The 13,505-nt window shown below is 42.9% G+C and overlaps 2 protein-coding genes across 5 annotated transcripts; one reads left to right on the top strand and one right to left on the bottom strand.

Moving 5' to 3' along the window:
* Positions 1-4,844: 4,844 nt before the first annotated feature.
* Positions 4,845-7,337, top strand: LOC124706315 (aluminum-activated malate transporter 12). Of its 4 annotated transcripts, none has more exons than XM_047237974.1 (7): positions 4,876-4,940; positions 4,974-5,107; positions 5,313-5,453; positions 5,530-5,802; positions 5,902-6,029; positions 6,174-6,317; positions 6,496-7,324. In XM_047237974.1, exons 2-7 carry the CDS (start codon positions 5,059-5,061, stop codon positions 7,120-7,122), a joined length of 1,362 nt encoding a protein of 453 aa, XP_047093930.1. In that variant the 5' UTR covers positions 4,876-4,940; positions 4,974-5,058; the 3' UTR covers positions 7,123-7,324. The 4 variants fall into 4 exon arrangements, with proteins under 4 accessions (XP_047093927.1, XP_047093930.1, XP_047093928.1 ...); XM_047237972.1 differs by having other exon boundaries at positions 4,974-5,228; XM_047237971.1 differs by having other exon boundaries at positions 4,845-5,228; positions 6,496-7,337.
* LOC124706317 (DAR GTPase 2, mitochondrial) lies at positions 5,968-9,290 on the bottom strand. Its single transcript, XM_047237975.1, has 7 exons — positions 9,284-9,290; positions 9,109-9,186; positions 8,834-8,981; positions 8,635-8,705; positions 8,130-8,226; positions 7,858-8,045; positions 5,968-7,679 (listed from the first exon to the last, which is right to left on the bottom strand). Exons 2-7 carry the CDS (start codon positions 9,169-9,171, stop codon positions 7,416-7,418), a joined length of 831 nt encoding a protein of 276 aa, XP_047093931.1. The 5' UTR covers positions 9,172-9,186; positions 9,284-9,290; the 3' UTR covers positions 5,968-7,415.
* Between the last annotated feature and the right edge of the window lie 4,215 nt (positions 9,291-13,505).

The raw sequence follows: 13,505 nt of genomic DNA, 5'->3' as shown, positions 1-13,505 counted from the left end.
ATCTTCGTTGCTATGGAGCGAGGAGTGTCGGTGCTACAAACCTAGCGCCTCCACCATCGGTGTTTTCAAGGGGGACAACCGTTGCTTGAGGGCGCTCGTCGCCACAGCCGAAGAAGCCAATGCTACAGAGGCGGCATGATGCGGGAAGGCCGGTGATGTGTTGGTTCTTCAGTTACTCTATTTTACATGGGTTTTTTAAGTTACTCTTTTTGTTGGAATAGTTGTTGTTTTTTGATTGATTTGTTCATGAATTTTGTTGCATCCAAATAGCTCTTCGAGTACCAACCCATCGGGATTTGTTAGGACCTCACATAATTTACTGTCAAAAAGGGGTCCATATACACAAAGCTTGCAGCGGGCTTATGAACGTTTTGTTTGTTTGCTTGCACTGGACTCATTTGGATTTGTCACATCCTCTATAAGAAAAAAACATGCACGTACCATATCATTCGAGCAGCCCATTCAAGAAAAGGAAGAAGACAGACATAGCATCCCGACTTTGTAATAAAGTGTCACTTTTGCAAATCATGATCATTTAATGAATTAATTTTGAACTTGAGAAAAAAATTTGTATTAAAAATAAAGAGGGAAACCCTAAAGTTTGTGTACATCTCTACCTATTTCAAACTCTACAAAAACAGGTTTCAAATTTCAAACTAAAAAGGTTGGGAACTTCTATGTCAAATTAAGAAACGTCAAGAATATTTTGATAATTTTTGAAGCTTGTTTGAATCACCAGTTAAATTCAGAACATATTCAGATTTTGAAAACAGAAAATGACGGTGGATCAAGAAAACCCTGATAAGCCCCACCTGGTCAGGTACGTCCTCTAGGCTATAACTCAAGCAGCTGCGTGGCGGCGCCCGAGCCCGCCGACGCAACCTCCTGCTTGCCGTCCTCGTGGCCGAGGAGAACCACCTGGTGAGCACCGAGGCATCGCACGCGGCACGCATTTCCTCTAGGCTAGCCCCATCCTCTCGGTCTCTCTTCATCTCCCGGCCGCGTCTCCCCCCACGAGCTACGAAATCCTAACCATGGCCGCCTCCTAGCGCCGCCGTTCCAATCCTCCCCAAGTTCCTCCGAGCATTATACGATCTAAGAATATCCGTATTATTCCTCCTAGCAAAACTAATCGAGTCAGGGTGCCCGCAATCGCCGCCGCCGAGCTCGTCTTCCCCGTCACTGGCCGAGACCGCCGCCGTCGATCCGCCGCCTCCGAAGCCTTCTCCATCCTCCCCGATACATCATCCGGCCTCCTGGTGAGCAAACGGTCCGCCTGGATCTCTCCTTATCTCTCTGCATTCCCTGGTTCGCCGTGCCGACGAGCTCCGCCGTGAGCCGCCGCTAGTTTGGTCACCGGCGCAACCCCGGCGAGGCGGTGACCATATGGTCCTTAGCGCCGCCCATGAAAATGCTCGCGTCGAGGTGCTCCCGACCCGTGCGTTTCTGGAGCCCCCCGCGCCCTCCTACGCCGTTTCGGCGATCGCGGCGGGAGCCGGCCGGCCGGCCCTGCCGGTAGTCCAACCCTGGCACTAGAGTAGGCCTCTCGGCTCTCGTCCACGACTCCACGTCGCTGTTGAAGTATTGAGGTGACCTCAGCCCCCCCCGTGAGATCAGCCCCGGTGCAAAATGTTCCAGGGTTTTCTGTAAAATTCAGAAATTGTGGTAATAAACTTACAAAAATCACGGGAAGTTAATGTTGATTCAGAAAAATGCAAATGGCCTATCAAAATGGTTAGAAAATAACATATATCTGTTTATGTAAAAATTAATTTGTTTTGATAACTTCTAACCTTTGTTTTAATTAGAATAACAAATAACTCCTTTATGATGATATGGAATTAATGAAAATGTTGATGCATTCTAAGTCCATTTAAATTATTTTTAATTATATTTAGGGTTTTAGTTCTAACATTGAACATGTCATGTCATGTCATACATTTCTGTGCGCATTGCATTATTATGCTATATCTTAAACGTTTATACTCACTTTCCTGTAGTTGGTTCTTTGTGATAGGACCGAGATTGAGCCTCATCTCAACTCGTTCGATAATAAGTACTCGTCTACTAAGGACAAGGCAAGCGTGACCTTTGAATTCTATATTTTCAAAACATACTTTGGCTCTCCCACTCTATTTATTGCATAGAATTCCAATACTTTTTACCGGTAGATTGAGTTCATATATATGTTGCATGAATCATTAATTCTTGTAGCTTGGCATCCTTTTTGTACTCCCTTCGTCCCATGAAGATTGTATAAGATTTATTAAAATTTGGATACATTTCAAATTTTGATAAATCTCGGATAACCTTCATGAAACGGAGGGAGTACATGTTATGTTTAGTCGTGCTTATTTGTTAAGTATGGTCCATCGGGTTGATGAATCAGAACCCATATGAATCTATTATGATAGGATGATAGGATGATGTGGTATGATCAACGATTTATGTGTTAAATATTTTTAAAGGCTTGGAAGGTCCACCACATCGGATTGTGGTTTACCCCATTCTTGTTGATCTAAGATCCGATTTCTTGCCTCTTGAACTGACATTGAGCGTATATCCACATGAACCTACAATGGCATCCTCTTGACTCGCTAACTTGGCTAGTCTATTACACGAGTCCCATAGCCCTGGCTTTTCATTTGGCACGTGCCTAGAAAACGTTCGTGAATTGCCTTAGTAATTGACTTTGGGACTTGGCCCATTACAACAAAATAATCCTTTTGAAGTGACTCATGGTTTAAGCGATACTAAGGTAAAGGTCGTGGTCAACCAAACTATGTCAGCATTTCTCGAAAGATAGCTAATATATTTCATTAAGAGTTGGTTGGCATGTGTAGGTAAAGCCGTGCACCTGTGAAAGGTTAAACATGTTTGAAAATATGTGTCCACAGTTACAGACGGCTTAGGAATGGTCGTGATGATCATAGTGAACATAAACCTAATTGTGAAATTTGGCAACTATCCTAATTGATAGATTCAGATGATGATGATGACATATCTAGTAATATCCTCTCTTATCTCATTTTAAATGTTATAAGTAGATGAGCTTCTAACTCTTATCCCCTTTTAAATGTTATGAGTAGACGAGCTTCTACTTTTACTGATTTTGTAAAGAAAACTTGCTTTATTCTAAACTAGCTCAACATAAAGACTTTCATAACCGAGCCTGTACACCTGTACTTCCTATTTTTTGTACAGATAAAGCTCATGCGCCCGATGGTGGTCTCTACGTTGATGTCGCCGAATAGTTTGTGGTTCCTAGGTAGTAGCATGAGTTTTGTGAGACGTCATTTCCGTTGCTATCTTGTTATGTAGCAATAACATAATTTTCTTTTTCATTGCTCGTCATAATCTTGTGTTAGTGACCTTTGTGCATAATAATTTGGTCTTTACTCTCTTAAGAGCATACTAATTTGGATCTTTACTCTACTAAGAGTTGAACTATTACTCCTTCAAGTTGTAGCGTTATTGCTGTGCTTACCCATCTCGTACGCGCACGATGCTAGATTGATATAAAGTGCATGTGAGGGCTTTAAGGCATTCGAGCTCATTGTTATGCAAAAAATGGTTATGGTGAACATAGTGGTTCAAGGGGTTCTGGTTTCGATTGTTTTCTGGATATGTTTCGTCCTAGTAATCACGAATCTAGCTTGTCTAATACACATGTCCGTCTAATTTTGATCCTGGGTCCCGACAATAAAACCGAGAATTCTTTTTTTGTTTTTTAGTCACCTATCGTTGCAAAAAAAGGGAGCAAAAACGACAACAGCAAATATATCTAGCTATACTAGTGACAAAAAAAAATTGTCCATAAATAAGACGCGACCATGCAAACGAACCCAAAGTCGAGCACCAGCCGTATGTTTCAACTTTCAAGTCCAGGTTCTCTGACACGACGCCACCAAACCAGTTCACAGCTGTGCTCACTTCCGTTGTCTCACCTGGCAAGGTGTCGACCAGCAGAAGGCACCGGTTGACTAAAAAAAATCCGACGGCCAACAATCACTACAGCAAATCTGAACTCCGTTGCTCGGACTCAACCTCCGCGGCACAAGTCGTTCTCCATCAAAACCAACGCAGCCATGCATGACTGAGCAGCCGACCATTGTCGTCCAATCAAGGTGTGCGCACACGAGCGGCTCGCCGAGTTCGTGCCCTTTCCAGCTCCTCTTCACGTGAGCTCATGGTAGTCCAGTGCAGTGCAATGCAAGGTCAAGGCCGGCGACGCTGCCTTCGCCATGTATCAGCGTCAGGAAAAGGAGAACTGTGTATCGTCTTGTGACTCGGCAAGTTGCTCACCAAACGTAGGAAGATGGTGTCCACTCGATTCCTGATATTTGGGACACCTAGACAGAGTCACCAGCGGCAAGTTAGGAAAAACAGAGCAGAGCCAAAGAGGGGTTGAAGTGGGTGTATGGTAGGACAATCTACGATGAAAAACAATCAGTAAGCTGTACAAGCCAGAAATTCAAACAGGAAAAAATTATGAGAAAAAAAAACAGAGTTGGGAATGGTTGCTGTTAAAAGAGAAGGGATAACCAACGTAGACCCAATAATCCAAGTGGTATTAAAATATTGCAGCAAAGATGCGAAATCAGTAAATTAGTTTGTTGTTTACAGAGTTCACAAAGATACGTTAGAAGAAACACGTAAAGAAACTGGTAAATTCATTTGCTATCACATGCAAAGACCAGCGAGGCAGCTATCATGCCATTACTTAAAGGGCACACGATAGCAACATTCCAGAAAGCACATGAAGCCACTTTTTGCACAGCGCTAAATTAGCGAAGTTTAGTAAGTGCAATGTTACACGCATTATTGAACCACAGACCTTATATAAGGAACTTATGGCAGGAGAAGCATCACTTACTTAGGGTTGGTACACCTCATTTTGCATTGGCATCTTCCAAGGAACCTGAGCGTTCGTCTTGAGCTTCAGGCTGCACCAATGGCCTCTACTGTAGATTCCAGCAGCAACAAGAGCAGCTTGCTGATGCTTCGTGAGAAAGTGAAGAAACTCGGCAGGGTTCCTGCTTCGTGGGCGGCATACACATGGAGTATTGGAAGAGAAGATCAGAGGAGAGCCATTCATGCTCTCAAGGTTGGCCTGGCTCTCACACTTGTCTCACTCTTGTACATACTAGAACCACTGTTCAAAGGATTGGGAAAGAATGCAATGTGGGCTGTCATGACAGTTGTTGTTGTGCTCGAATTTACTGCAGGTAATCTAGCATCAAATCGTTAATAGTATGTGTTATTTCTGAACGTAGTTCTCGTGATTCTGACAAGCGAATAATGATCAACAGGTGCAACTATATGCAAAGGTCTGAATAGAGGATTTGGAACAGTTGTTGCGGCATCTCTAGCATTTATCATTGAACTTGTAGCAGTAAAATCTGGAAAAGTTTTCCGTGGTTTCTTTGTGGCATCTTCAGTCTTTCTGATAGGTATGAACCTTTTAAAACGTAAACTCGGGAAATACAACTTGGCCGTATCTAATGGTATCGCAATTCTTAATGACAGGATTTGCGGCAACATATTTGAGATTCTTCCCATCCATTAAGAAGAGCTATGACTATGGGGTGGTAATTTTTCTACTAACCTTTAATCTGATCACGGTCTCAAGCTTCCGCCAAGAGAATGTGCTGCCTTTAGCACGAGATCGCTTAAGTACAATTGCAATAGGGTGTGCCATATGTCTCTTTATGAGTCTCTTAGTACTACCAAACTGGTCAGGAGAGGACCTCCACAGCTGCACTGTTCGCAAATTTGAAGGATTAGCAAGATCAGTTGAAGGTGGGTATCATCATATAACAGTAAGGTGGTAACTATTATCCTACTAAGAATGTGAAGGTATCGGTTCTCAATAAAATATTTACCAAAGAAAATTTGCAGGTTGTGTGAATGAGTATTTCCGAGATCAAGAGAAGGATGATAACATTTTTGATAAGCAAACGTCAAGAGATTACATTCATACTGGTTATAGAGCAGTACTAGAATCAAAATCAAATGATGAGACACTGGTAAGTAATTCACCATTTAACGTTTCAATCTTCTTTTCCTCTTCTAGGTGCAACTTTTTTTCTATAGGACTGATGTCAGGCATATATCTCATTTGAAAAATTATGCCCTTAATGATGGTTAGAACGTAATAACAAATTGTGCAGGCACACTATGCAAGCTGGGAGCCAAGACACTCAACGCAGTGTTACAGTTACCCATGGCAAAAGTATGTGAAGCTTGGATCAGTGCTTAGGCACTTCGCATATACTGTCGCTGCACTTCATGGGTGTCTCGAATCGGAAATTCAGGTACTATGAACACTAAAATTTTCTGGTACATCGCGCTTTTCCATATTTACACATATCTATCCTCTGCCAATTAACATGTAACATGTAGAAGTGAATATGACATGACATATTATTTCAGATAAAAACATCTCTCTGTGAATAATCTGTGCTCACATAATTTTATTTATAAATGCTGTAGACTCCAACATCCGTCAGATCACTATTCCGAAATCCATGCACTAGAGTTGCACAAGAAGTGACCAAGGTTCTACAGGAGCTTGCAGACAGCATAAGAAATCACCATCGTTGTGCCCCTGATGTGTTGTCTGATCATCTTCACGAAGCACTACAGGATCTAAACTCAGCAATAAGGTCACAACCACGGCTATTTCTTGGCTCAAAACATGGATCTGCCAATAGTCGTATGCTAATTGAGTTGAACTCAAGCAAGCATACTGCCTCAAGAACTGCTCTGCCTTCATGCAAGACCGATACAGCATCACTATTAGAAAGGAAAATCACAAAAGGAGATCGACCACCAGAACGCAATGAGAGGAGCACATTAGGGAGGACACTAAGTAAGATAGCCATCACGAGCCTTGAGTTCTCTGAAGCACTTCCATTCGCTGCTTTTGCTTCATTACTGGTAGAAATGGTAGTACGACTGGAGCTGGTTATTGAGGAAGTTAAGGAACTGGAAAGGGCAGCAAATTTTAAAGAGTTCACTGGGCATGATCATCTGACCATTGATCTCACTTGCAAGGAAGAGAAGAGAAACAACAATGGTGTACCAGGCAGCCACACAGTGTCTGCTGCAGCTGAATAAGCACTCACTTGTAGATCAGAGCAGCAGCACATCAATCATTCTGAAAACAATATGTATTTATTCTTTTGTTAGAAAAAGATGAGCTGTATAACCTCAGTTTTACTACTGTTAGCATGACATTTGGGTAATTAATAATTCTTAATATACCAACGAGTTGTTTGCAGATCTACCAGTGATCAGACTTGGAAGAATGTTTAGTCTATCAAGTGAGTTAATTCACCTGTTTTATGGACAGTAAGTAATGCCTTTTATCCAAAATGTATCCTTCTCTGGCATGTGTTTCACATGGATGATTATGCAGCTACTTCCTGCCTAACATCTGGAACATGGTCTAAGGTATAATGGCCAAGCCTTCCAGTGCGATAGAGATTGAGTAATTTGATAGCCACACGTTTACTCATAACATCACTGGATTCAGCAGAAAGCCTGAAAGCATTCTGCAAGGATGTAAGCTGGATTTCTATCAATCTTCTTAAATCATGCTCGTTCCCTAAATCTCCCTGAAAAGTTGCTGTAGTCTCAAAAAGCGCTTGGCGAACACCTCTAACAATAAAATCCTGCACACCAATAGAATGCTTGAAATTAAACAGAGCAGCTAATGTTATGCATGTAAGAACAAGTAACTAGATGCTCTTTAAATGCTATGCACCAAGAAATAAGTCCATTTTCTAGCATTGATGGTAAGAATTGCATGAGATCAATACAACGATTAGATTACTCACAAGTACACTTTACCTGGGTATGATCAGACGAGTACTGTCTTTTACTATGGTGACTCCTGGTGGACAATGCATCAGAAAAACAAGATTTATTTCCTAATATATTCAGGTCGTCCCACTCCCTGTATTCCTTCCTGGAGTTCAAAATTGAAAGAAGGAATTGTGCAATCTCATACTCATCTAACAAGGAATCCTTGATTGCTCCTGGAATGAAGTGTTTATACATCAGATAATAGTACATAATAGCAACTGAGAATCTAAGCTTCGTCCTTCCATTGAAGTTAGTACCTGTCAAAACAAGCCTGGGACCAGAATCATCATTAGCAAATATAGGAGATAGAACACCCGGAGTATCTAACACATATATATTTGGATGACTAGCCACCTGAAAACCAGCAAAATTATCTTGTTGAGATTAAAATGACACATTACAAACATATACACAGTTACCGAGCCAATAGATTATGATGGTTGTGGCATCCTGCACACACTAGAGGCTGCAAAAGGCACACGCTTCAGCTATTTCTACAATCAGCACACTTGAGTTTTGTTGCCCTTGTCTAAAGAAAAGTGCAGAATATTGGCCAACGTGAACAAAAAATAACTTATATCATGCTTGCATTCTGCTCGACTATTAAATCAGAGGGTTTTCCAAATTATCCAGCTAGTTCATTTTCTGTTAGTGAGATAACCACATCAGCTAGCACAAGTACTCCAACATGCTCAGAGAAAACCACAGATTATTTTTATTCAATTGGACTGTATACCCCGAGGTATTACAGCATCAAGTTACCTTGTAACCACTTATATCCCTGGTTTCTCCAGGATGGCTGCTGACAATCGCATGCTTGAGCTTTCCCTTCTCTGAAAGACAACGGAGCAATTGTCACGCACTGATCATGATCAATGTCAAACCAACTATAGTAATAGGAAAAATAAGTTGCATCAAAATACTATTACAAACACAAAGGCAAAAAAGTAAGCTGCATCACCTGCTGCCCCAATCCTTCCAATTTGATGCATCGCATTGACAATGGCCGACTTGCCAACATTAGGAATACCGACCAAGAGAACAGTTCCTGTGCAGTCGCTCACCCCGACCTTGATCTCCCTGATCCTCCCCAGCACAACATTCAACAGCTATTGAAATAAACCCCAGTTAGACACATAGGAAACCACATTATACTGTAATAAGGAATTCAATCAGTAAATCGCTGCACTCAGAAACAAGCTGCACTTGAGACAACACTAGCACGGTTCTGACTACCTCCTTGATGCTTTCCTTGCTATGCGAATTGACGGTGACGCACGAACAGCCCCTTTGCTTCATGAACGCCACCCACTTCTGAAGTGACAACAGGATACAGTTAAACAGATGAAAAATATTGCGTACATTGGAACCGAACATATCTGCAGCGTCCCAGGCAGTTCAAAATTCTCACGTGTGCATCGCGGGGTTGTGATTCGATTACCTCGGTTTCGGAGGGATTTGCGAGGTCGGCCTTGTTGAGCGCGACCAGCCGGCGCAAGTCGGGCTCGTCCGCGGAGCGGCGGCGGAGAGGCTCGAACGCCGAGGTGGCGGGTATCTGCGAGGGAGGGGGAGTTCAGGAGCCGGTGAGTTTTAGTCGGAATTTTGTCTCGTCTGAAAGGCGGCGAGTGGAGGAGGAGGGGGGCGGTGGCGGCAGCCGGCAGGCAAACGTACACGGGCGTCGCGGACCTCGAGGACGAGGTCGACGAGGGGGATGCGGGCGCGGATGGCGCGTTCGGCCGCGGCCATGTGCTTGCCGTACCAGGCCCCGGAGAGACCGCGCACGGCCGCGCTCAGGCGGCGCGAGAAGGCCTCCGCCGCCGCTGCCGTTGCCATTGCAGACGCCGGACCGAGGCGGGAGTGAGTGCGCGATGCTGTGGTGGGCCGTGAGAGTATGGCCGAAAGAGTCATCGCGTCGTTCTAATGGGCCGACTGGGATAAACTTATCTCCATGGGCTGGATCTCTGAGCAAACTTCACTTCCAGGCCCAGCTGTGGTCTTGCACTTCAGGCTTTCCACTACACTCATTGCGTGTTCGTTAATTGCTTACTGTGGCACTGGGTTCGAGTGAGTGGTACACGTTGAACGTTCAAGAAGCAGCACTCACGTGCACACACCAAGCTCGTCATGAGGTCGAAGCGACGACAAAAACGTAGGAGAAAAGGCACCGTGTCCTTGGATCTCCAAATGCTGAAAAAGTTGCAGAAGTCGTCCATGCTAATTCGCATCCAAAACGACAAAGAATACTGGCAAAAGAGTCATGGGGATTGTTTGCCGAAAGTGCAGCAAGAGAGAGCGACCTACTCTATTTTTCAAACCCTGATTAGGGATTAGCCCCAGTTGGTCTATTCCGAGGACATGGAACCTGGCTTTTAGCAGCCATATGCGCCGACCATTGTGGTGGGTTCGGGATTTGTAGATCATTAATCATAGGTTAATGGTTTTCAGTTGTACTGATCATGGTTATTATTTGCAGTCAGGTACTTTCGTTCTGTACTTTTTCTGATTTTTGGTTGCACGTGGACTAGTCTCTATTTCACAAGATAGTGGTTCATCTTACTCTCTGAACAACACACACTGCCAATAATGTCAACGTTCCAAGAGCACAAGTGTACTAACCTGGTCTAGTTGATCGAGCAATCACACACTTCCGGTTGATTTTTGTACAATCGTAGAGTCATACAAGTCAAAAGCAAGAGATTAGTTGAAATTATAATTTTCCTACAGTTGGAAGTACAATTTTGCTTCACGAATCGTATGCTTCAAAAATGAATATAAATACACAATAGTCACTTTTGTAATAATTCATTGTTGTTTTTAACTAACTATATGTAATATGTTTTATGTCATTGGTTAGTCGCTTTCTTCTTTGCACCCTCTATGGTCGATTCCTCGCTGTGTCCATGCTAATAGTCCAATGGTGCGCCACAACTTCAAGTATGCCTTGGGCACATGACTCTTACCTTAATTACCATTAGTGAAAACATTGACATTAACTGATTGCACTTAGAACTCCTGATTTGCATATCAATAGAAGGAATAGGGGATTATCGTACAGGTAATTGAAGTGCGCATTTGCCTGCTTGTTGTAGACGAGGTTGGAGTCGAGGTAGGCACGAGCAGCAGGTCCATGTGGTGGTTGCAGGGTCGCTTCCGGCACAGCCCTCCTTGTGGCGTCGAGCTTGTCCAGGAAGAGGAGTTAGTGGGTTGTAGTCATGGAGGAAGTCCATGGTCGCCGGCACTGGCCGTGGAGGTGGCCAGCGGTGGTGATGGTCTTCTGATCCCCTTTACCACACTTATAGGATTGGTTGTTAGGAGTGTGGGAGATTAGTCCCGTACGTGTGTTTTTTTCCAGTGGGGTAAACCACCTCTTTTATATGTGGTGGTAAGGGGCTAGGGGCCAAAACCAATAGTTGTTTTTGTGTGCCCCGATCAGGCACCAACGTAACAAGGGGTTGGGTGACCACGTCCCCTATTTTCTCTCTTGGTTGTTAGCCAAGATCATTTCCAACATTCTCCTCTTAGATCGTATAGATAACAACATAATAAGCCCACTCTTAATAGAAATAACATACCAAAGTAAGGTGTTACATTGACCAATGGCATGCTACTGAATCTCGGTACTTATAGTACATCATCGTATTTTGAAATGGAAAACATAATGCTTTATGGGAGTTGGTTTATTTGATGGTCCTTATTTCCAGGATCAAAAGGCTATCTAGCAACCCATGCCGACAACATAATCATAAATAGGAGTGACTAGGCCTTCGACAATCGGATCCCAAAAAACATAAAAAATATATTTATATGCTTAACAACAATAATTTGATCATATATTCTATCTTTCACAACATGAAATATATTGTCAATATGGTTTTGGCAACACCATTTGACTTGCTATTACTCGCATAGAAAACAGTGTGTTCATAATGCAGTAAGTGGTTTAGAAATGTTGTCTACCACCTCAATTTTAGGAATAAAACTAGTTTGACATACAACCTTCCCAAATCCCAATAGCCTCTTAACATGCCACATAATAGTGCATCATTACTAATGCCATCAATATTAATTTGGAGATTTTCCACGATATAGCTCCACATGCGAAGGTGAAGATTTGACATGACGTGGAAACCTTAATATCCACACACCTCGCAAGAATTATATCTAACATAACCCACAATATCGAGGTTAGCAGACATATTATTAATAAGCATGTAAACTTTATTGTCTTGCATGTACCGCAAGACCTCTTGGCGGCTTTTCCAGTTGTTCGTTGTTGGACTTATTGTGTCTTTGCCAATTATCCCGATCATAAATAGGGCGTGTTCATACTTGAAAACACATGTTGCTTCTAACAGCTGAAGCATAAGGAACCGGCATATCTGATCAGTTTAAATGGTTTCTTGGACATTTAAATGTCCATCTTTATCACCCTTAACTTTAGTAGCAGGTGAGATAGAGTACTAGTGCATACGTTCGTACTCCATCAACGGGTATGTCATCATAATAGAACATATAATCCTTTTAGATTCGACTTATATCTTGGCGAACCACACAATCAAAGTATGAGGCATTACCAAGATCCCTGATATCATAATTAGAAGATTGAAAACTCTTGGATAGGCAATAAGATTCAATCTACATAAAGTAGTGAAGCTTACTCCCCTTGTCCCGAGGTTCTATTGTAACATTCTTTGTTTAAAACTTTTAAGATTTCCTCGGAGTCACATTTGGTTTTGTCGAGCCATTTACAACCTACCATTATTTAACTCACTCAGGAAACTCTATTAAGTTTCTCGCTTCATTAAAAATTCATAATTTTCATCATACATAGCAAAGGTCACCAAGATAAATGTTCACACACATTATTTATCACATGAAAATTGTTGAGGGTCAACACCAAGTGTTGCATTAGGGACTACATAACTCTCAACATAATTGATGCATATGAACAAAGATCTCATGGAATTCTCCTTAAGATTCATGTTCATAAGCTCCCGTTCTCTATGATCAACATGGCTCCAAAAATTTGATAAAGCTTCATTTCAGTTCTAAACCAAAACACCATTGAGAAGAAGCTGGAAAAGAACATGATGAAATGTAGAAAATGATTATAAACGACATTGGTCAGAATTACATGTAGGATAACGTTGCATAGAAAACAAAAAAATTCCTACCGCAAACACGCAATCCAAGCCAAGATGCAATCTAGAAAACGGTAGCAACGAGGGGATATCGAGTCTCACCCTTGAAGAGATTCCAAAGCCTACAAGATGAGGCTCTTGTTGCTGCGGTAGACGTTCACTTGCCGCTTGCAAAAGCGCGTAGAAGATCTTGATCACGATCGCTTCGGCGCCACGAACGGGCAGCACCTCCGTACTCGGTCACACGTTCGGTTGTTGATGAAGACGACGTCCACCTCCCCGTTCCAGCGGGCAGCGGAAGTAGTAGCTCCTCTTGAATCCGACAGCACGACGGCGTGGTGTCGGTGGTGGTGGAGAAATCCGGCGGAGCTTCGCTTAAGCGTGCGGGATGTGGTGGAGGAGAGAGACCGCTAGGGTTTGGGGAGAGAGGGGGTTGGGCGCCGGCCCTCTAAGGGGTGCGGCCAAGGCTGAGGCTTGAAGTGGTCAGCCCCC

Source organism: Lolium rigidum, chromosome 4, assembly GCF_022539505.1.
Source record: "Lolium rigidum isolate FL_2022 chromosome 4, APGP_CSIRO_Lrig_0.1, whole genome shotgun sequence".
Classification (NCBI taxonomy): domain Eukaryota; kingdom Viridiplantae; phylum Streptophyta; class Magnoliopsida; order Poales; family Poaceae; genus Lolium; species Lolium rigidum.
The sequence above is the reverse complement of the archived record's forward strand: the minus strand, read 5'-3'. Positions and strand labels throughout refer to the sequence as shown.

What these genes read in the sequence shown, in the direction of transcription:
- LOC124706315 (XM_047237971.1), top strand. Translation starts at nt 4,955, where the DNA reads ATGGCCTCTACTGTAGATTCCAGCAGCAACAAGAGCAGCTTGCTGATG. An exon ending in TGTGCTCGAATTTACTGCAG is followed by an intron (nt 5,229 to 5,312) that starts GTAATCTAGCAT and finishes AATGATCAACAG; the next exon opens with GTGCAACTATATGCAAAGGT. An exon ending in GTCTCGAATCGGAAATTCAG is followed by an intron (nt 6,318 to 6,495) that starts GTACTATGAACA and finishes TAAATGCTGTAG; the next exon opens with ACTCCAACATCCGTCAGATC.
- LOC124706317 (XM_047237975.1), bottom strand. Translation starts at nt 9,171, where the DNA reads ATGAAGCAAAGGGGCTGTTCGTGCGTCACCGTCAATTCGCATAGCAAG. An exon ending in GGGATATAAGTGGTTACAAG is followed by an intron (nt 8,227 to 8,634) that starts GTAACTTGATGC and finishes GCTGGTTTTCAG; the next exon opens with GTGGCTAGTCATCCAAATAT. An exon ending in ACTCGTCTGATCATACCCAG is followed by an intron (nt 7,680 to 7,857) that starts GTAAAGTGTACT and finishes ATTGGTGTGCAG; the next exon opens with GATTTTATTGTTAGAGGTGT.